Source organism: Lolium perenne, chromosome 5 (genome assembly GCF_019359855.2).
Source record: "Lolium perenne isolate Kyuss_39 chromosome 5, Kyuss_2.0, whole genome shotgun sequence".
Lineage (NCBI taxonomy): Eukaryota > Viridiplantae > Streptophyta > Magnoliopsida > Poales > Poaceae > Lolium > Lolium perenne.
The window spans coordinates 137,291,735-137,314,506 of NC_067248.2; the positions used below are offsets into that span (position 1 = coordinate 137,291,735).

At 44.4% G+C, this 22,772-nt stretch overlaps 1 protein-coding gene and 2 long non-coding RNA genes across 3 annotated transcripts in view; all 3 read left to right on the top strand.

The window, feature by feature from the left end:
• Positions 1 to 306: 306 nt before the first annotated feature.
• LOC139831033 (uncharacterized) lies at positions 307 to 3,615 on the top strand. The gene is made up of 5 exons (XR_011745031.1): positions 307 to 553; positions 639 to 707; positions 787 to 922; positions 1,779 to 1,838; positions 3,392 to 3,615. It is a non-coding gene; the product is annotated as an uncharacterized lncRNA (long non-coding RNA).
• A 1,174-nt stretch (positions 3,616 to 4,789) lies between these two features.
• LOC139831034 (uncharacterized) lies at positions 4,790 to 13,201 on the top strand. Its single transcript, XR_011745032.1, has 2 exons — positions 4,790 to 5,618; positions 12,906 to 13,201. It is a non-coding gene; the product is annotated as an uncharacterized lncRNA (long non-coding RNA).
• An 824-nt stretch (positions 13,202 to 14,025) lies between these two features.
• The window catches only part of LOC127322774 (uncharacterized), a 50,628-nt gene continuing 41,881 nt past the window's right edge, over positions 14,026 to 22,772 (top strand). The window contains exon 1 of the mRNA XM_071820906.1: positions 14,026 to 17,217. Coding sequence (XP_071677007.1) covers positions 14,026 to 17,217 — 3,192 coding nt within the window. The remainder of the gene's footprint in view (positions 17,218 to 22,772) is intronic.

Consider the following 22,772-nt stretch of genomic DNA (forward strand, 5'->3'; position numbering starts at 1 on the left):
AATTGCTTTATCCGGCTTGTGTAAAATTTTTGAAAAAAATTCTGAGCTCCTTTGGTATACCCTCTATACTAAAGCAGATAGCAGTTTCAGTTTCAGAAAACTGTCACGGTTTCAGTTTTCAGGTTTTGTCAAATTCTGGCTGCACTGCTCCCAATTTTGCGAACCATTCAAATCAACTCCGTTTGAGCTGAAAATTTTACCGGATGCCAAAAATAGTTATATCTTGCTTATGTAAAATTTTCAGAAATTTCTGAGCTCATTTGGTTGCCCAACAATTTTAAAACAGAGAGCAGTTTCAGAAAAAACAGCAAGCAGTTTTCAGTTTCAGTAAACGTGTGAGCAGCAGTCTTCTTCCCCGTGGCAGCCAACGACCGGGCAGTGAGGTCGGCGACCTGCTCGCCGTTCATCGAGGCCCAGGCCATCTTGGCCACCCCTTGACCTTTATAAGCCTTCCTAGAGCCTCAGCCCCACTTTTCCCCTCTTCCCCAACCTCCTGTAGCCCTAGATCGAGAAGGCCGTCTCGACGCCATTGACGCCGGCAAGTTTTCCCGAGGCAAGATTCTGGAGCCCTGTTCATGTCATTTTGTACCCCTTGGCTTGGTTCTTCTCGGTGACCTTCTTCCCCCTTCATCTCGCAGCAACCGAGGAGATCGGGCTTCATCTTCGCCAACTCCGGCCGCACTCCGGTGACGTTTCTGACAGTTCCGGTGAGCCACTGGCCAAACCACCGTGTCCTTCAGCTTCTCTGTACCACAGTGCATCTTTTTGATGTGCTCATTGCTTCAGATGGTCACCTGCGTCGAGCTGCCGTTGTGACCAGTCGCCGTCGCCGTCAACTGAACGCCATCGTCAACTTGCCACCGACGAACGTCGACCACCAAAGCCTCTTCTTCCCGGCCCGACCTTTTTCTTTGAGTTTATGGTGAGCTCTCTACTCTCCCATTGCTCGTTGTCCTGCTCAAATTCGTGATCTGTAGCCATCCCTGCATGTATATGTTGGCATGCTGGGCGTGTTGCCCTGCACCCCCCGGTGTGTGCTGCTGTTCATGCATGCTTGCATCTCTTCAAGCGATGTTTTGTCAATATGAAACTTCCTGTAGATGCCCTATGTTCCCAGCTTTCAAACGCAACAAACGGCACTCGATTCCGTTGCCTATACCGCTCGAAATCGTCTTTGTCTGAATCTGTTTCGAAGTTCAGAGTTGAGCAGACGAACTGGTTCTTCTCAATCCCGTCAACCAAAATTTGTTCAAATGTTTGCAACTTGTAAAAATTGTAGAAAATTCATACTAACTCCGTTTTGGGTGATTCAAATTGCTAAATTCGTAATTTTGAAAGATCTACACCGTGGTGTGAGATTTGCTGCATGATCATGCCTGTACAAACCCGAGAAGAGTTTGAGCCTTAAAAGGTAGTATTTGTAATTATATGCATACTTGTAAATCCCATATCTTGAGATAGGAATCTCCAAAATGAGTGAATAAAATTGCTGTACTCATATTGTAACCCCATTTATACAGTGATGATAGTTTTTCCACTGTTGTACATATACTTGAAAATGCATGTATGTGATGGATCATTTGACTATTCTTATGATACCGCATTTGAGTTTTGCTTGCTCGTGATGAACTCAAATTGATTGCTCTATATTATCATGGAATGTGCATCATGAAATCATAATCATGGCATTTCATTGATTTATGTACTGAGAACAAAACCATTGTTGAATGAGTGACTTATTTGCCTTCTATTTGGATCTTTTGTTCTTCTTGCCATAGGTGATGAGGAGGGTGTGAATTGTGAGGACGACGATTCACTGTACCAGCAGGGTGATAAAGGCAAGCAGCCCATAGGGTGTATCAACTTTGTTATTCTGAATATGCCATGCTGGGTGTGATGTGATGATTGTGTTGGAGACACTACCCTTGTGTTTCTAAATGATTGTTTACTACTGTTAATGTTGGTCATTAGCATGTGTAGGAGTTGTTTGTGGTAAACATGGGATTGGTATGCCATTGATTTGGATATGATCCCAATTTTGGGTAATTATGTTGTTGGGCTGTAAGCATCGGTCCTTGCTCTTTGGGTCTTGGCTGACTTGGTAACTTTGAGCAAGGCATCAGGCTTAGCGGTTTACCTCCTTGGCTGAGAGTCATGCCATGATCAGCGAGCGATGTCTCTGATCATGATAATTAAAATTGCAACTAAAATGAATCGACTGGAGTGGGTACCCTGATATTTGCTTCTTTATCCCACTTAAGTCACTTTAAGGACAAATTTGTGTGCCTTTGATCCCAAGCTATATCGTATCACCGAGTCTTAGCATAGTAGCTGCAAATGTTTAGTTGGTATTTTCCTTGGTTGGATTTGGAGTTTTGGACATGGTGTCCTGTAAAAAGGACATGGTGTCTCTTTTTGTGCCCATCCTAGCTAGATGGCGCACACCCCGCAAACGAGGAACCATAACTGTACTTTGGGCTTCGACCGCAACCTATGGACCAGGTCAACGCTTTCTAGAAGCGCCCTGGAGTGAACCTAGGGGCAGCTACTATGTTAGGGCGACGTGTTGGAAAGGTCTTATAGTGGTTCACCGTCTATCTTGTCCGCTGTAATAGAGGGTCAGAAGGCTTGGGTGAGGGTAAAATTGTACACCACTACATGTTTAAATCTATTCGAGTAGCATTGTCCACGGTCATGGACATGCTAGGTTATTTCACACATGAGATGTAAGTCACTATTGGTCAAGCGTCGGTCTCGGGATGCAGTTTGGAATGTTGAACCCTCATATGCTTTACTTACACCATGGTTGTTTTGGTAATATAATGAACTGCTAGATGTCCATTCTATTGCTCGCAATCATGTTATAATATCCGTTACTTGTCCATGTTATACAATATTTGTATATGTTGCTGAATTCATTATACTTTTGGTCACTTGTGAGTGGATCCAATGATCCTCCAATTCCGGGGTTGTGATGCGATGATCATAAACCTAGAATGAGTGATTTTACCATGTCATAGATGGGTTTTATTGGTGAATTTTCGTCCTGGACAATGGTGCAGATTTCTGTCATGTTTTGCTAATATGGACGTCATTGGCAGTTGCTTATGTTTCTCTTGTTTCTCAAAAATTCCAGAACTGATGGGATATGGACATAGGTGCTTTTACTTAATTATATGATGTATTTTAGACTGGGAACCATGATGGTTTAGGTACTGGACAAATGAGTCCAGATCTGAAGTTTTGTTTGTCTTGGAGACCCCATATGCAATTGTTTACTTTTGATTTAATGGGATTAATATGCATGCTATGTAACTAATTTAAAATGGAGGAAAGTAAGTCTTGCTGAGTACCTTAAGTACTCACCCTTGCTGTTGTAATCTTTTTGCAGAGGATAAAACTTCACTTGGCAGCGAGTCCGAGTATGACCTCGACGAGTAGTTTGGTTCTACCTTCAGCAGCTTAGTCCCTTGGGTTGTTGGTGGGCGAACTGAAAGGTTGTTATTTTGAAGCCATCTTATGGCATTGTGAATTTCTTCCGCTGTGTTTATTTGAATTGAGCTTCTGGTTTGTATCATGTAACTTGAAGTTAAAAATTGAAGTCCTTGTGAACTATGTTGTATCGTGTTGTGCTTGAGTTGTGGTATCAAATCTGGATATGTATGCATGTTGACTGATCCTTGGGAACATGTTTAGCATATCCCAGCTTTGGTTATGGTGTTGGATTATTCTTATGTTGAATTAGAATCATTGCCGAACCGAGTGGTTGCTATGAGCACCGGTCATGCCGGTTGAGCGATGATTCGGGTTTGATTGCGGTAATGAGTTTAATTCAGCATAGGATTATGATAATGCATAACTTGGGCTGTCACAGGTTGGTATCAGAGCTTAGGATGTCTCTAGGATAGAACCAAGTAGAATGGTCGAGTTTAGATGTCTTTTGGAAAATATTTTGAAAGAATAACAAATCCTAAAATTGTTAGATAAAAATCATTTATTCCTTATCTCTGGTGGTGCTGTTCATATACTTGTGAGTTAGAATGACTTTGAAACTAACTTTAATCTTCTTTCTACCTATTCAAATTCATAAGTGCGAAGTTTAGCTTCCGTAGTTTTCTTCCCTTCTGTTATCCTTCTAGACGGAGTCGAGAACTTAATAGATCATAGCTAGCTGCGCGTGGCCTTCGAGTTTTTAGCTAGTTGCTTTTGGATATGCTATGTTCGAATAATTGCTATTTTCTGGTTCAATCACAAGTTGTAACACCATTTTAGTTGATGATGCTCTTGTTGATATATAAGAACCTTGTGTGCCTTATTTGATTCTTGTACTGGCTATGATGCCTCTGTACAACCATTTGGATTTCAAATATGTGAAAGTTTGTTTGTGCATTCACATAAAACGCATTCCTATCTTAGTACCCTTATGGTTATCGATCTATCCCATTCCGTATCATCCTTCTATTCTTTTTGTGCTAACCTTGTTGTTATCGATTAATTTCGGTTTCAACAGGATGCCTCCTCGTCGTGGTGGTCGTGTTGGAGGGCGTGGCCATAGGCGTGAGGATGATCTTCCTCCTCCACCTCCAAATCTTGCGGAGGTCATGGCGAACCAGACACGTCTTTTGGAGGAGATGATTAGGAGCAATGCAGCACATAGGGCACCACAAGATCAGGAGATCTCTCTCATGGATTTTCAGAAGTGTGATCCTCCCAACTTCACTTCAGCCTCTGAACCTTTGGTGGTGATGACTGGCCGAGAGATATGGAATTTAAGTTCCAAAGACATGCGCATTCCTAATGGCAGCAAAGTTCTCTTCGCCACATACCAGTTTCGTGGTCCCGCACTTGCTTGGTGGCAGTCCCAGTTGGCTATGCAGCCCGCTGGTCAGGAGATGTCTTGGGCTGATTTCTGCACACTTTTCCGTCGTGCTTATGTCCCGGAGAGCACCATTGGCCTCATGAAGCAGAAGTTCAGGGCTCTCAAGCAGGAACGCCGCTCAGTCGACGAGTACTTGGGGGAATTTGAGCATCTCTCCCGCTATGCTCCAAGAGACGTTGAAGATGAAAAAGAGAAGATTCAGGCCTTCTTGAATGGCTTGTGCGAGGATCTTCATGAGAAGCTAGTCACACATGATTTCCCGGATTTCCGCACTTTGGTGGACAAGGCTAGGCTAGCCGAGAGGGCTAGTATTTCTTCAGAGATAGCCCGCAAGCGCAAGAGGGAGGCATTTCAGGCTTCCAAGGCGGGATCATCTAGCTCTCGCCAAGAGAAGTCGGTTCCTAATTCTTCTAGTGGCAAAAGGTTCCATAATCAGCAACCTTATACCCATCCAAGGCATCACAGACATGACTACAACAACACAATCAGCGGCAGGGTGGCGGTCAATTCAAGGATAATAAGAACAAGAATGTTGAATGTTGGAACTGCCATGAGCGTGGGCACTTCTCCACTTCTTGCACCAAGCCGAAGAAGGCTGGAGAACACCTTGGGCCTCACAAGGTGCCTCCTAGAGGTTCCACTTCAGGGGCTAGACCTGCTGCCAAGGTCAACGCCCGTCGTGCTCGCATCAATCACATCAAAGTCGCTGCAGCGGAGGAGTCCCCAGAGGTCATTTTGGGTATGTTTCTTGCCGAGTCACATTCTGCACTCATGTTGTTTGATTCTGGTGCTTCTCATTCTTTTATCACCAAGAGGTTTGCGCTTGCTTATGGTTTGCCGCGATCTAAGTTGTCGGCGCCTATGCTTGTTCAAGCACCTGGATCTAACCTTGATTCCGATACTATTTGTTTGGGAGTTGAGCTCTCTATCATGGATGTCACTTTCTGGGCCGATCTGATTGTGATTGGTTCTAGAGACATTGACATCATTCTGGGCATGGATTGGTTATCCAAGTACAAAGGGAAGATTGATTGTGCTAGGAGATCTATCCGCCTCACTAATGATAGTGGGGAGACAATCCATTTTTCCCCCAAAGCTATAGGTGCACGATTGTATGCCCTTAATGATCCTGCCACCACTGAGATGAGTGGGATTCCGGTTGTCAGTGAATTCTCTGATGTCTTTTCAGAAGAGTTACCTGGCATGCCCCCTGATCGTGAGGTTGAATTTGTTATTGAGCTTGCTCCTGGTGCTGCACCTATCTCTAAGAGACCATATCGGTTAGCCCCTGAGGAGTTGGCTGAAATGAAGAAGCAACTCCAAGAGCTTGAGGAGAAGGGTTTCATTAAGCCTAGTAAATCTCCATGGGGTTGTCCAGCCATGTTTGTCAAGAAGAAAGATCACTCGCTTAGGTTGGTCGTTGATTACCGCCCCTTGAATGAAGTGACAATCAAGAACAAGTATCCTCTCCCAAGGATTGATGACTTGTTTGATCAGTTGAAAGATGCAAAAGTTTTCTCTAAAATTGATCTCAGATTGGGATATCATCAAATCAAAATCAGACCCGAAGATACTGCAAAGACAGCATTTCAGACTCGTTATGGGTCATATGAGTACACGGTCATGTCTTTTGGGCTGACCAATGCTCCTTCCACTTTCATGCAGCTTATGAACCATGTATTCATGGAATATCTTGATAAATTCATTGTCATTTTCATTGATGATATCCTGATTTTCTCCAAGTCCGAGCAAGAGCATACCGAGCACTTGAGACTAGTGCTCGAGAAACTCCGTGAGCATCGCCTCTATGCCAAATTCTCGAAGTGTGAATTCTGGAAGACCTCAATGGAATTCTTGGGTCATGTTCTTTCGGTGAGGGTGTTCTTTGTTGATCCTAGTAAGGTTGTTGCTGTTCAGAAATGGCAATCTCCAAAGTCTGTCTTCCAAGTCCGAAGTTTTCTTGGGTTGGCTGGTTATTATCGCCGCTTCATTGAGGGCTTTTCTAAAATAGCCAAGCCAATGACTGAGCTTCTGAAGAAGGATAAGAAATTTGTGTGGAGTGAGGACTGCGAGAAGAGCTTTCAAGAGCTCAAGAAGCGCCTCACCACCGCTCCAGTGTTGACTCTCCCTGACACTAGCAAGCCATTTGAGATTTTCTGTGATGCTTCCCGCACTGGTTTGGGTTGTGTTCTCATGCAAGATCGAAAGGTTGTGGCTTATGCATCTCGTCAGTTGAGACCTCACGAGCTTAATTATCCTACCCATGATCTTGAGTTAGCCGCAGTGGTCCATGCTTTGAAGATATGGCGGCATTATCTTCTTGGTAGTCGCTGTGAAATCTATTCCGACCACAAAAGTTTGAAGTACATTTTTACCCAGTCTGATCTAAACTTGAGGCAAAGGAGATGGTTGGAATTGCTTAAGGACTATGATATGGACATTCAGTACACTCCTGGCACGACCAATCTTGTTGCCGACGCTCTGAGCCGAAAGTCTTGTCATGCTCTATTGCTTGCTAGAGACCATCCTCTAGAATTGGTCCAAGATCTCCAGCGGCTGAATTTGCAAATCGTTGAGAAGGGATTTCTTGCTAATCTTGAAGTAAAGCCTTCTCTTCATGATCAAGTCAAGATAGCCCAGTTGAAGAGCGTGAGCATTCAAAAAATCAAGGAGAATATCAAAAGTGGTCAAGCAAAGTACAAATGCTTCACGGAAGATGCCGATGGGATTGTATGGTTTGGGCGACGACTTGTTGTGCCCAAGAAACAATCACTTAGAGAGCTTATCTTGAAAGAAGCCCATGAATCTTCTTATTCCATTCATCCCGGTGCCACTAAGATGTATCAAGATCTTCGAAAGTTATTCTGGTGGACCCGCATGAAGCGGGAGATTGCATCCTATGTTGCCCGGTGTGATGTTTGTCGCCGTGTCAAGGCAGAGCATCAGAGACCGGCAGGCTTGCTACAACCTAGTTCTATTCCTGAGTGGAAATGGGATGTGATTGAGATGGACTTCATTTCTGGTCTTCCTAGGTCTCCCAAGGGGAATGATGCAATTTGGGTGATCATTGACACTTTCTCCAAGGTGGCTCATTTCCTTCCTGTGAAGTCTCAGCTTCGTGTTAGTCAGATGGCTGACCTCTATCTTTCAAGAATTGCGAGTCTTCATGGTGTACCTAAGAAAATTCATTCAGACCGAGGTAGTCTTTTCACTTCACGGTTTTGGGAGAAGTTTCAGAAGGCATTGAGTACACATCTTTCCTTCACAACTGCCTTTCACCCACAGTCCAGTGGGCAAGTTGAAAGAGTGAATCAGATTCTTGAGGATATGTTGAGAGCTTGTGTCCTCACCTTTGGCAAGAATTGGGAGAAATGCTTGCCCTTAGCTGAGTTTTCTTATAACAACAGCTATCAATCCAGCATTGGTATGGCTCCTTATGCCTTGTTGTATGGAAGACCATGTAGGACCCCTCTCAATTGGTCCGAAACGGGAGAAAGAAAATTGTTTGGACCTGATCTGATTCAAGAAGCTGAAGAGCAAGTTCGGGTGGTTAGAGAGAAGCTCAAAACCGCCCAATCTCGTCAAAAGAGTTATGCAGACCGTCGACGTCGTGCTCTTACCTTTGAGATAGGTGACAAGGTATACCTCAAGGTCTCTCCTAAGAAGGGCACCCAGAGGTTTGGGTTAAAAGGAAAGCTTGCTCCTAGGTACATTGGGCCTTTTCCCATTATTGCCAAAAGAGGAGAAGTGGCATATAAGTTGGAGTTGCCTCCTGCACTTTCAAGAATCCATGATGTATTCCACGTATCTCAATTGAAGAAATGCTTTAGAGCTCCTTCCGAGGTTATCCATCAATTCGAGGATCTTTCCATCCAAGATGATTTATCCTATCTGGAGGTTCCGATCAAGATATTAGACCAAGCTGAAAGGAAGACAAGAAGAAAGGCCACAAAATTCCTGAAAGTTCAGTGGAGCAATCATACCGAAGATGAAGCTACATGGGAATGTGAAGATCATCTCAAATCTGAATTTCCATCTTTCTTCTCTAATCCACGGTAATCTCGAGGACGAGATCCTTTCTAAGGGGGGTTGGTTTTGTAGTGACCCAGCCACTTAAGTTGGTTTAATCATGTCTAATATACCTTCTTATGCATCATGCTTCTCATAAACATGCATCCTCATCATCATTGCTTTGTCATGAAAATAAATAGAAGTTCAAACTTTGCCCCTTATCTTTGTTATGTGAAAAGTACACCTCATATTAGTGAGTATGCTAAATATTTCTAAAACTGAATTCTCTAATGTTTGGAAAACACCTACTGCTGCTAGGTTATCCTATGCCAAGTTATGAGATAATAGTAACTCATTGCTATTTTTTACATTGCCTTTGTCAAATTCCTATTTTGCAACTTCATAAAAGGTTTACACATCCTTCTAATGTGGTTTGAAATTGTGAATTTCTGTATCCAGTGTTTTCAAACTATAAGTGAGTTCAAAAATATTTATGGCCTTAGAGTTTTACTCAAAATACTAGCTATCATTCAGTTTTCAGGTTTTGTTAAAATCTGGTTGTGCTGTTCATGATTTTTGTAAGCAATTCAAATGAACTCCGTTTTATATAAAAATTCTACAGTATGTCAACAATTGCTTTATCCGGCTTGTGTAAAATTTTTGAAAAAAATTCTGAGCTCCTTTGGTATACCCTCTATACTAAAGCAGATAGCAGTTTCAGTTTCAGAAAACTGTCACGGTTTCAGTTTTCAGGTTTTGTCAAATTCTGGCTGCACTGCTCCCAATTTTGCGAACCATTCAAATCAACTCCGTTTGAGCTGAAAATTTTACCGGATGCCAAAAATAGTTATATCTTGCTTATGTAAAATTTTCAGAAATTTCTGAGCTCATTTGGTTGCCCAACAATTTTAAAACAGAGAGCAGTTTCAGAAAAAACAGCAAGCAGTTTTCAGTTTCAGTAAACGTGTGAGCAGCAGTCTTCTTCCCCGTGGCAGCCAACGACCGGGCAGTGAGGTCGGCGACCTGCTCGCCGTTCATCGAGGCCCAGGCCATCTTGGCCACCCCTTGACCTTTATAAGCCTTCCTAGAGCCTCAGCCCCACTTTTCCCCTCTTCCCCAACCTCCTGTAGCCCTAGATCGAGAAGGCCGTCTCGACGCCATTGACGCCGGCAAGTTTTCCCGAGGCAAGATTCTGGAGCCCTGTTCATGTCATTTTGTACCCCTTGGCTTGGTTCTTCTCGGTGACCTTCTTCCCCCTTCATCTCGCAGCAACCGAGGAGATCGGGCTTCATCTTCGCCAACTCCGGCCGCACTCCGGTGACGTTTCTGACAGTTCCGGTGAGCCACTGGCCAAACCACCGTGTCCTTCAGCTTCTCTGTACCACAGTGCATCTTTTTGATGTGCTCATTGCTTCAGATGGTCACCTGCGTCGAGCTGCCGTTGTGACCAGTCGCCGTCGCCGTCAACTGAACGCCATCGTCAACTTGCCACCGACGAACGTCGACCACCAAAGCCTCTTCTTCCCGGCCCGACCTTTTTCTTTGAGTTTATGGTGAGCTCTACTCTCCCATTGCTCGTTGTCCTGCTCAAATTCGTGATCTGTAGCCATCCCTGCATGTATATGTTGGCATGCTGGGCGTGTTGCCCTGCACCCCCCGGTGTGTGCTGCTGTTCATGCATGCTTGCATCTCTTCAAGCGATGTTTTGTCAATATGAAACTTCCTGTAGATGCCCTATGTTCCCAGCTTTCAAACGCAACAAACGGCACTCGATTCCGTTGCCTATACCGCTCGAAATCGTCTTTGTCTGAATCTGTTTCGAAGTTCAGAGTTGAGCAGACGAACTGGTTCTTCTCAATCCCGTCAACCAAAATTTGTTCAAATGTTTGCAACTTGTAAAAATTGTAGAAAATTCATACTAACTCCGTTTTGGGTGATTCAAATTGCTAAATTCGTAATTTTGAAAGATCTACACCGTGGTGTGAGATTTGCTGCATGATCATGCCTGTACAAACCCGAGAAGAGTTTGAGCCTTAAAAGGTAGTATTTGTAATTATATGCATACTTGTAAATCCCATATCTTGAGATAGGAATCTCCAAAATGAGTGAATAAAATTGCTGTACTCATATTGTAACCCCATTTATACAGTGATGATAGTTTTTCCACTGTTGTACATATACTTGAAAATGCATGTATGTGATGGATCATTTGACTATTCTTATGATACCGCATTTGAGTTTTGCTTGCTCGTGATGAACTCAAATTGATTGCTCTATATTATCATGGAATGTGCATCATGAAATCATAATCATGGCATTTCATTGATTTATGTACTGAGAACAAAACCATTGTTGAATGAGTGACTTATTTGCCTTCTATTTGGATCTTTTGTTCTTCTTGCCATAGGTGATGAGGAGGGTGTGAATTGTGAGGACGACGATTCACTGTACCAGCAGGGTGATAAAGGCAAGCAGCCCATAGGGTGTATCAACTTTGTTATTCTGAATATGCCATGCTGGGTGTGATGTGATGATTGTGTTGGAGACACTACCCTTGTGTTTCTAAATGATTGTTTACTACTGTTAATGTTGGTCATTAGCATGTGTAGGAGTTGTTTGTGGTAAACATGGGATTGGTATGCCATTGATTTGGATATGATCCCAATTTTGGGTAATTATGTTGTTGGGCTGTAAGCATCGGTCCTTGCTCTTTGGGTCTTGGCTGACTTGGTAACTTTGAGCAAGGCATCGAGGCTTAGCGGTTTACCTCCTTGGCTGAGAGTCATGCCATGATCACGAGCGATGTCTCTCGATCATGATAATTAAAATTGCAACTAAAATGAATCGATTGGAGTGGGTACCACGATATTTGCTTCTTTATCCCACTTAAGTCACTTTAAGGACAAATTTGTGTGCCTTTGATCCCAAGCTATATCGTATCACCGAGTCTTAGCATAGTAGCTGCAAATGTTTAGTTGGTATTTTCCTTGGTTGGATTTGGAGTTTTGGACATGGTGTCTGTAAAAAGGACATGGTGTCTCTTTTTGTGCCCATCCTAGCTAGATGGCGCACACCCCGCAAACGAGGAACCATAAGCGTACTTTGGGCTTCGACCGCAACCTATGGACCAGGTCAACGCTTTCTAGAAGCGCCCTGGAGTGAACCTAGGGGCAGCTACTATGTTAGGCGACGTGTTGGAAAGGTCTTATAGTGGTTCACCGTCTATCTTGTCCGCTGTAATAGAGGGTCGAAGGCTTGGGTGAGGGTAAAATTGTACACCACTACATGTTTAAATCTATTCGAGTAGCATTGTCCACGGTCATGGACATGCTAGGTTATTTCACACATGAGATGTAAGTCACTATTGGTCAAGCGTCGGTCTCGGGATGCATTTGGAATGTTGAACCCTCATATGCTTTACTTACACCATGGTTGTTTTGGTAATATAATGAACTGCTAGATGTCCATTCTATTGCTCGCAATCATGTTATAATATCCGTTACTTGTCCATGTTATACAATATTTGTATATGTTGCTGAATTCATTATACTTTTGGTCACTTGTGAGTGGATCCAATGATCCTCCAATTCCGGGGTTGTGATGCGATGATCATAAACCTAGAATGAGTGATTTTACCATGTCATAGATGGGTTTTATTGGTGAATTTTCGTCCTGGACAATGGTGCAGATTTCTGTCATGTTTTGCTAATATGGACGTCATTGGCAGTTGCTTATGTTTCTCTTGTTTCTCAAAAATTCCAGAACTGATGGGATATGGACATAGGTGCTTTTACTTAATTATATGATGTATTTTAGACTGGAACCATGATGGTTTAGGTACTGGACAAATGAGTCCAGATCTGAAGTTTTGTTTGTCTTGGAGACCCCATATGCAATTGTTTACTTTTGATTTAATGGGATTAATATGCATGCTATGTAACTAATTTAAAATGGAGGAAAGTAAGTCTTCGAGTACCTTAAGTACTCACCCTTGCTGTTGTAATCTTTTTGCGAGAGGATAAAACTTCACTTGGCGGCGAGTCCGAGTATGACCTCGACGAGTAGTTTGGTTCTACCTTCAAAGACTTAGTCCCTTGGGTTGTTGGTGGGCGAACTGAAAGGTTGTTATTTTGAAGCCATCTTATGGCATTGTGAATTTCTTCCGCTGTGTTTATTTGAATTGAGCTTCTGGTTTGTATCATGTAACTTGAAGTTAAAAATTGAAGTCCTTGTGAACTATGTTGTATCGTGTTGTGCTTGAGTTGTGGTATCAAATCTGGATATGTATGCATGTTGACTGATCCTTGGGAACATGTTTAGCATATCCCAGCTTTGGTTATGGTGTTGGATTATTCTTATGTTGAATTAGAATCATTGCCGAACCGAGTGGTTGCTATGAGCACCGGTCATGCCGGTTGAGCGATGATTCGGGTTTGATTGCGGTAATGAGTTTAATTCAGCATAGGATTATGATAATGCATAACTTGGGCTGTCACAGGTTGGTATCAGAGCTTAGGATGTCTCTAGGATAGAACCAAGTAGAATGGTCGAGTTTAGATGTCTTTTGGAAAATATTTTGAAAGAATAACAAATCCTAAAATTGTTAGATAAAAATCATTTATTCCTTATCTCTGGTGGTGCTGTTCATATACTTGTGAGTTAGAATGACTTTGAAACTAACTTTAATCTTCTTTCTACCTATTCAAATTCATAAGTGCGAAGTTTAGCTTCCGTAGTTTTCTTCCCTTCTGTTATCCTTCTAGACGGAGTCGAGAACTTAATAGATCATAGCTAGCTGCGCGTGGCCTTCGAGTTTTTAGCTAGTTGCTTTTGGATATGCTATGTTCGAATAATTGCTATTTTCTGGTTCAATCACAAGTTGTAACACCATTTTAGTTGATGATGCTCTTGTTGATATATAAGAACCTTGTGTGCCTTATTTGATTCTTGTACTGGCTATGATGCCTCTGTACAACCATTTGGATTTCAAATATGTGAAAGTTTGTTTGTGCATTCATATAAAACGCATTCCTATCTTAGTACCCTTATGGTTATCGATCTATCCCATTCCGTATCATCCTTCTATTCTTTTTGTGCTAACCTTGTTGTTATCGATTAATTTCGGTTTCAACAGGATGCCTCCTCGTCGTGGTGGTCGTGTTGGAGGGCGTGGCCATAGGCGTGAGGATGATCTTCCTTCTCCACCTCCAAATCTTGCGGAGGTCATGGCGAACCAGACACGTCTTTTGGAGGAGATGATTAGGAGCAATGCAGCACATAGGGCACCACAAGATCAGGAGATCTCTCTCATGGATTTTCAGAAGTGTGATCCTCCCAACTTCACTTCAGCCTCTGAACCTTTGGTGGCTGATGACTGGCTGAGAGATATGGAATTTAAGTTCCAGCACATGCGCATTCCTAATGGCAGCAAAGTTCTCTTCGCCACATACCAGTTTCATGGTCCCGCACTTGCTTGGTGGCAGTCCCAGTTGGCTATGCAGCCCGCTGGTCAGGAGATGTCTTGGGCTGATTTCTGCACACTTTTCCGTCGTGCTTATGTCCCGGAGAGCACCATTGGCCTCATGAAGCAGAAGTTCAGGGCTCTCAAGCAGGAACGCCGCTCAGTCGACGAGTACTTGGGGGAATTTGAGCATCTCTCCCGCTATGCTCCAAGAGACGTTGAAGATGAAAAAGAGAAGATTCAGGCCTTCTTGAATGGCTTGTGCGAGGATCTTCATGAGAAGCTAGTCACACATGATTTCCCGGATTTCCGCACTTTGGTGGACAAGGCTAGGCTAGCCGAGAGGGCTAGTATTTCTTCAGAGATAGCCCGCAAGCGCAAGAGGGAGGCATTTCAGGCTTCCAAGGCGGGATCATCTAGCTCTCGCCAAGAGAAGTCGGTTCCTAATTCTTCTAGTGGCAAAAGGTTCCATAATCAGCAACCTTATACCCATCCAAGGCATCAGCAGCAACAGCTACAACAACACAATCAGCGGCAGGGTGGCGGTCAATTCAAGGATAATAAGAACAAGAATGTTGAATGTTGGAACTGCCATGAGCGTGGGCACTTCTCCACTTCTTGCACCAAGCCGAAGAAGGCTGGAGAACACCTTGGGCCTCACAAGGTGCCTCCTAGAGGTTCCACTTCAGGGGCTAGACCTGCTGCCAAGGTCAACGCCCGTCGTGCTCGCATCAATCACATCGAAGTCGCTGCAGCGGAGGAGTCCCCAGAGGTCATTTTGGGTATGTTTCTTGCCGAGTCACATTCTGCACTCATGTTGTTTGATTCTGGTGCTTCTCATTCTTTTATCACCAAGAGGTTTGCGCTTGCTTATGGTTTGCCGCGATCTAAGTTGTCGGTGCCTATGCTTGTTCAAGCACCTGGATCTAACCTTGATTCCGATACTATTTGTTTGGGAGTTGAGCTCTCTATCATGGATGTCACTTTCTTGGCCGATCTGATTGTGATTGGTTCTAGAGACATTGACATCATTCTGGGCATGGATTGGTTATCCAAGTACAAAGGGAAGATTGATTGTGCTAGGAGATCTATCCGCCTCACTAATGATAGTGGGGAGACAATCCATTTTTCCCCCAAAGCTATAGGTGCACGATTGTATGCCCTTAATGATCCTGCCACCACTGAGATGAGTGGGATTCCGGTTGTCAGTGAATTCTTTGATGTCTTTCCAGAAGAGTTACCTGGCATGCCCCCTGATCGTGAGGTTGAATTTGTTATTGAGCTTGCTCCTGGTGCTGCACCTATCTCTAAGAGACCATATCGGTTAGCCCCTGAGGAGTTGGCTGAAATGAAGAAGCAACTCCAAGAGCTTGAGGAGAAGGGTTTCATTAAGCCTAGTAAATCTCCATGGGGTTGTCCAGCCATGTTTGTCAAGAAGAAAGATCACTCGCTTAGGTTGGTCGTTGATTACCGCCCCTTGAATGAAGTGACAATCAAGAACAAGTATCCTCTCCCAAGGATTGATGACTTGTTTGATCAGTTGAAAGATGCAAAAGTTTTCTCTAAAATTGATCTCAGATTGGGATATCATCAAATCAAAATCAGACCCGAAGATACTGCAAAGACAGCATTTCAGACTCGTTATGGGTCATATGAGTACACGGTCATGTCTTTTGGGCTGACCAATGCTCCTTCCACTTTCATGCAGCTTATGAACCATGTATTCATGGAATATCTTGATAAATTCATTGTCATTTTCATTGATGATATCCTGATTTTCTCCAAGTCCGAGCAAGAGCATACCGAGCACTTGAGACTAGTGCTCGAGAAACTCCGTGAGCATCGCCTCTATGCCAAATTCTCGAAGTGTGAATTCTGGAAGACCTCAATGGAATTCTTGGGTCATGTTCTTTCAGCTAAGGGTGTTGCTGTTGATCCTAGTAAGGTTGTTGCTATTCAGAAATGGCAATCTCCAAAGTCTGTCTTCCAAGTCCGAAGTTTTCTTGGGTTGGCTGGTTATTATCGCCGCTTCATTGAGGGCTTTTCTAAAATAGCCAAGCCAATGACTGAGCTTCTGAAGAAGGATAAGAAATTTGTGTGGAGTGAGGACTGCGAGAAGAGCTTTCAAGAGCTCAAGAAGCGCCTCACCACCGCTCCAGTGTTGACTCTCCCTGACACTAGCAAGCCATTTGAGATTTTCTGTGATGCTTCCCGCACTGGTTTGGGTTGTGTTCTCATGCAAGATCGAAAGGTTGTGGCTTATGCATCTCGTCAGTTGAGACCTCACGAGCTTAATTATCCTACCCATGATCTTGAGTTAGCCGCAGTGGTCCATACTTTGAAGATATGGCGGCATTATCTTCTTGGTAGTCGCTGTGAAATCTATTCCGACCACAAAAGTTTGAAGTACATTTTTACCCAGTCTGATCTAAACTTGAGGCAAAGGAGATGGTTGGAATTGCTTAAGGACTATGATATGGACATTCAGTACACTCCTGGCACGGCCAATCTTGTTGCCGACGCTCTGAGCCGAAAGTCTTGTCATGCTCTATTGCTTGCTAGAGACCATCCTCTAGAATTGGTCCAAGATCTCCAGCGGCTGAATTTGCAAATCGTTGAGAAGGGATTTCTTGCTAATCTTGAAGTAAAGCCTTCTCTTCATGATCAAGTCAAGATAGCCCAGTTCAAGGACTGCCATTTCTCCTTGTTTATCCCCTTCGTCTCACCAGCTTTTGCCCAGTCGACATTTTGCTGGCTTTCGGAAACCAGAGCTATAGTACCTTCAACTCCAATCTTCAAGTTCTCTTGCCGAAAAGATAGCCCAACATCCTCTTCAGGAGTGAAGCGCTTGGCAAGATCAGAGAAGGTGTCTGGTTGTTGATTCTTCGGGAAGAAGTATGGGAAGAGGCGCGTAAATGCGGTCCGTGCATCAGCAATACTGCGGTGCGCCAGATCATCATGAATTTAAAGGAGGGAAAGGGCGTCGAGAAGACGATCCCCTTCAGGCTCTTGAAGTTCAAAATCTTGACCCATCTGCCCTGCTGAAACAAAGCTCGGGTTATCAACAAGTATAAGGAGAGTTAATCCTAGAAGCGACTCGAGCAAAGTGATCAATAAACTTACTGAAAAAATGCCGATTTTGCGATTCAAGGCGGCCAATGACATCCTCTTCACGTGCAATCTGTTGAGTTATCTTCTCGCTTAAAGCAGTTTCAGCTTGATGAAGTCTCTTTCGAAGATCTTCAACAAAGGCAGCGTCCTGTTCAGCTTTCTTGCGATCCTTTTCGCTTTGCTCAAGATTGATGCAAAGATCATTGGCGCACTTGTTGGCCTTGGCAAGATCCTCTAACAGAAGGAAAACAAGGCAGGAGCATCGAGTCAAACACTGCAATATAGTCGAAAATTCAATTCGGCTCCCGGGTCCGTATGCACCCTCTACCAAAAAATCATATTTCAAAATGTCAAAAAAATCTAACAAAAATTTTACATGTACATCTTCATAATATGTGTTCATTCGTCAAGGTTCACGAAAAACCAATATTTTTTGTGGTCTATCTAAAAAAGAGAAAACTTATCTTGTGAAAACCATTATTTTTAGCACCGAGTTTTGTCTTTTTTACACACGTCACATGATAAGTCTATTTTTTATGAAACAACTTTGTAAGCGTGTAGCACGAGAAGATTTACATGCGAATTTTTGATTTCAAATTTTTTGAAATTCAAAATATGTGTAAGATGCATTTTAAAATAGAGGGAGCATATGCTCCCATGTTCCAAAACAGCACTCCCCAATATAGTCTACTTGTTGATAAGTAAAAACATCACATAAGTATGAAGGTTTACCTTTCAAGCCTTCGACAGTATTACAGTACCCAATAAATTGAGTACCGAGATTGATGAAGTGCTTCATAAGAGGCTGTAGAAAGAGAGGTGAGGTAAAGGTTAAGAGGGGCAAAACTCGACAAACGATACAAAATAGCGGTAAGGGTACTTACATCGTCCAAGGAAGGAGTCGCTGAACTCCCGGCCAAGAAGCTTAATTCCTCGCCAAGTTCAATCCTCGCTCTTTTCGGTGAAGAGGCTCAGGGGCTGATGACAGGAGTCGACATCTCCAAGTCTTGCCGATGAGGAAGCGAGGTTTCTTCTTGTGCACGGCGAGCTTCTAACAAAACTAAAGTCTGTGACGTGCTTGTTGGAGCAGTCACATTGGCAGCGGGTTCTTCCTCCTCTTTGCCACTGTCCACAAAAGATAAGATGAGGGTATTCACAAACAGTATATACAGAAAATAAAAAAAGAGGGCGTAGGATAGCTTATGAGCTAATCATGGCATCATCATAAGGACAGAAGAAACCCTCTTCCTCAGGAGAAGCTTCCTCGGCAGGCGACCCGCTAGGTTTGGAGGTGCCAGAATCTTCAACTTCACCCCTCTTCCTTTTTGTTTGTGGAGAGGCAGCGGAAGGAGGAGAGTGTGCAGATTCGGTAGCCTCCGAGTCTGTATCTTTGTCAGAAGAAGCCGCGGACCTGTGAGATCCCGCGACTTCACTTTCAGGGCGAGGAACGCCCTGAGAATCGTCGGTAACGATGATCCGTTCGTCGACCTCCCCACCTTCAGGTAAGGGAGGGAGAGAGGATAAAATTTGATGGTTCTGCAGAAGAACAAGTCAACAACAAGGGACAGTTAAGAAATACAGGTGGATAGCAACAGCAGGATAAGCAAGATAGCAGTCAAAATTTGAATGAAAGTCGAGAAAGCAAGTTAATCAAGATAGTAGTCGAAAAAATAGAAAACTCGAGAGACAAGTTACTTACTTGGGGGAGGGCGTTGGTGCCGCTAAATGGCTCCACGCGACAAAAGGTTGGAACTGTGTCTTTCTTGCTAAGTGACGAAAAACGTCGGACAAGCTTCTCCAAATCCTTCACAGAGAGATCTTTGGATATGCGGTCGACATCCTTCTCGCTAGCATACATCCAGAGGGGATTTTTGCGATCCTGTAGAGGCTGCACCCTGATCCTAAGGAAATGCGCAGTAATTTGAACACCCGATAGTTCCTTACCGCGGGTGTTCTGAAGCTCATGGATGCGCTTCATCAACGCATCTGTCGCCATTTTTTCCTCCTCGGTAGCTTCCGCGTCCCATGAACGGCGCCGAAGGATTTTTGCGTCACCATTGAAGGGCGCGACATTATATTCCTGCGAGCCAAGGTACTCCTCGCAGATGTGTAGCCATCTCCTGCGCCACCCTTGGACAGAGTCGGGGAATTTGACGTCGAAATAATCGACGTCGGAGCGGACATAGATAACAACACCCCCTACGTTGTAGTTGGTGTTATGGGAGTTGTTGCGGCAAATGTAGAAAATGCGTTTCCACATGGCCCAATTCGGATGGGTCCCGAGAAAGAACTCGCAGAGGGTGATGAAGATGGAGATATGGAGGATGGAATTGGGAGTCAGCTGATGTAGCTGCAGCTCGTAAACAAAAAGCAATCCACGGAGGAATTCGTGGATGGGGGGAGACAGGCCGGGGATGAGGTGGTCGACAAAAGTTATCCGATAGCCGATGCGAGGTGTTGGGAAGCTCTCCTCCCCAGGGAAGAGCAGTCCTTCTTCCTTCTTGGTCAGCTCGAGCTTCTTCAGCATGTTGAAGTCCTGATTGGAGATCTTGGATCTCTCCCATCCAGAGATCTCGAAGTTCTCCGTCACCATGGTGGTTTCTGGAGTGGAGTGCCTTGTGATCCTTGCCCGCGGTGGCATAAAAGTAAGCGCTGGAGAGATTGAGGAGGAACACGGGCGCAGGAGCTTGGGGTTTGCAATGGAAGCTTTGGAGAGAGAGGATAGGAGCGTGGCGCAGCGAAGGGGATTTCTGAGGAAGACGATGGCTATTTGTATCGAGTCACTAAACCGCTGCGCCGTTGGATGATGGAGAAATAGATCCAGCGCCGTACACGTGTGACCATGGGTAAAATAGTCTTTTTACTATGAAGTAACTAGACAGGCGCTACAGCACGCGTGCCAGGGAAAGTGGAGGACGTGTACCCACTTGCGTAACGTGTCAAAAAATGCAGTGGTGAGGGTCCGCATGTCAGCCAGAGAACAGAATTCGCACCTTCCCAACACAGCGATTGTGGCTATCGTCAGCATTGATGTCACCATATGAGAAATTTCGACTTCAGTTCTTCCGAAGTTTGGCGGAAATCTGAAATGGAGTTTTGATTCGAAAGATAGCAAAGGTGAGCCTACAACCAAGTATGAATCCTTAACTGTAGCCTCGGGGGCTACTCCCATCGGGAGCGCTGGTCGTGCACCCGATAAAGATGGAAGTACTATAAAAAATTGACAATATAGCGATAAAGATACTAAAAAAGGTGAGCCTACAACCAAGTACAAGCACTTGGATGTAGCCTCGGGGGCTACTCCCATCGGGAACGTTGTTCGTGTACCCGATGAATTTGAAGAAGTCATGGTGAGCATATTTCGAGTTATGAAATAACTCTTCATATACTCCCATCGGGAGGACAAGGTAAAAAATATAAGTCATCAATTGACTCGAACTAATGCGCTATTCCAGCAGCCGAAAAAGGCACTCGACAACATATTCTCAGAGCGCCTCAGTCGCGATTTAAATCTCAGAATGCCGCAAAACTTTGCGAAGGTAAGACCCCAGGATCCGTCCTGCGTGGCGTGGCATCGTACCTGAATGCGCTCTGCTACTTTTTTTCGTATCAATAGATGCGAAGAAAAATCCTAACGGACGCGTTAGGTACCCGATAAAACATGACTGGAATTTGGCATATGGTAAGACCTTAAGCGGCAGATGTCGAATTACGCTAGTATACCGAGATCATGTCCAGGGACTTGATCTTGAAGTAGGTATTTGCGGGATTGCCACGAGAGCAGTTAACTGGTACCTGATCCGTCAGATGAACCAGCCCCAATTACCGTTATCCCTGTACAATATATGATTATCTTATGAAAGTCTTTCAGTAACTAGAAGAAATCAGGAATTAATTGTAACGATGGAGATTTTCCCTGATTATTCGATTCAAGAAAAATCTCGGGGGGGGGGGGGGGGGGGGGGGCTAATTACATAAGCAACCCCAATGGGCTTGCCAAAGATGGTACCCGGGGTTTACTGAAGGCCCATGAGTCGACAACTATGAAGCTCGGAAGCCCAATTAGCTAATAATATGGAAAGATAGAATTGTATTAGGATTAAAGAGATTTGTAACTTTACGGGTTGAACTCAAAGAGTCTCCCTTAATATGTAACCTTGTGTAATAGGAAACCCTCAGCTCCGCCTCCTATATAAGGGGGAGTTGAGGGATGAAGAGGGCATCGATTTTATTGTCAACACAACCCTAGTTTTCTAGCAGTCGAGTACTTTTCTGGCTGAACCCTTGAGATCTACTTGCCCTCTACTTCCTACGAAAACCCTAGTCTACAATCTGTAGGCATTGACAAGTCCATACCTTGTCACTGTCGTCTACCTCACGACAGAATTTATTGGTGTGCAGCGACGGTGCAGTTTCCATAGAGGCACAGGGATGCGTCTCATCGCCCCTACCTCTCCGTGCCTGCGTTAATGAGCGCCACTGCTCCCCGCCTCCCTCTGGCCTATAAAAAGGGGCGCTCTCGCATCAACCCTCACACACAAACCCTAGCGCCTCTCTCCCCAACCCTAGCCGCCACCATCTCAAGAGTCGAGGGCCATGGCTGGTAGAGGCAGAGGCCGAGGTTGCGGCCATGGTCGTGGCCGCGGCCGTGCTGGAGCACCAAGAGCTGCACGGTCGCTGTCGCCTGCGACGTCATCGTCTTCATCATCGTATCTGCAGGAAGAGCACCAAGTGTCGTCGTGGCGAACGGACAGATGCCATGGGATGGCTTAGATTGGGGCCGAATGGACGCTAGAGGATTCGGGGGAGGGTTTGCGACTAGATGGGATGAACTTCCGGATGCTTTCCTCAAGAACACAACCAAAGGCCGGTATGCAAGAAGAGAGACAAGAGGAAGAACTCTTCACTAGATCGCTTGCTTCATTGATCTCAACATGCTTACAGGTTCTGGGATACAAGTTCTATCGTCTAATCTCCTCTGTGGACACGCGCCTGTATGAGGCAGTACCCCCTCTCCTTATATAGGGGAGAGGGTGGCTTACAGAACAAGAAACCCTAATGGCATCTTTGACTGGACAAACTACTTTACAAAGCTACTTTAATCACAGATGACGCCGGAGTCTTCTTTAATCAGGGACGCTGACGTCCTCCGGCTTCTTTCAGCGTCATCTCTCTCTTTGGCGCCAGGGCTCTGATTAAAGCCGCTTTGCTTAGCTCATCCTTGTCTTCTTGCTCTGAAGAGAATCTTTGACCAGTCCTGCCGACAGGCCCTTCTTTCCGGTATCTTCTTTACCAGGTTCCGGTATACCC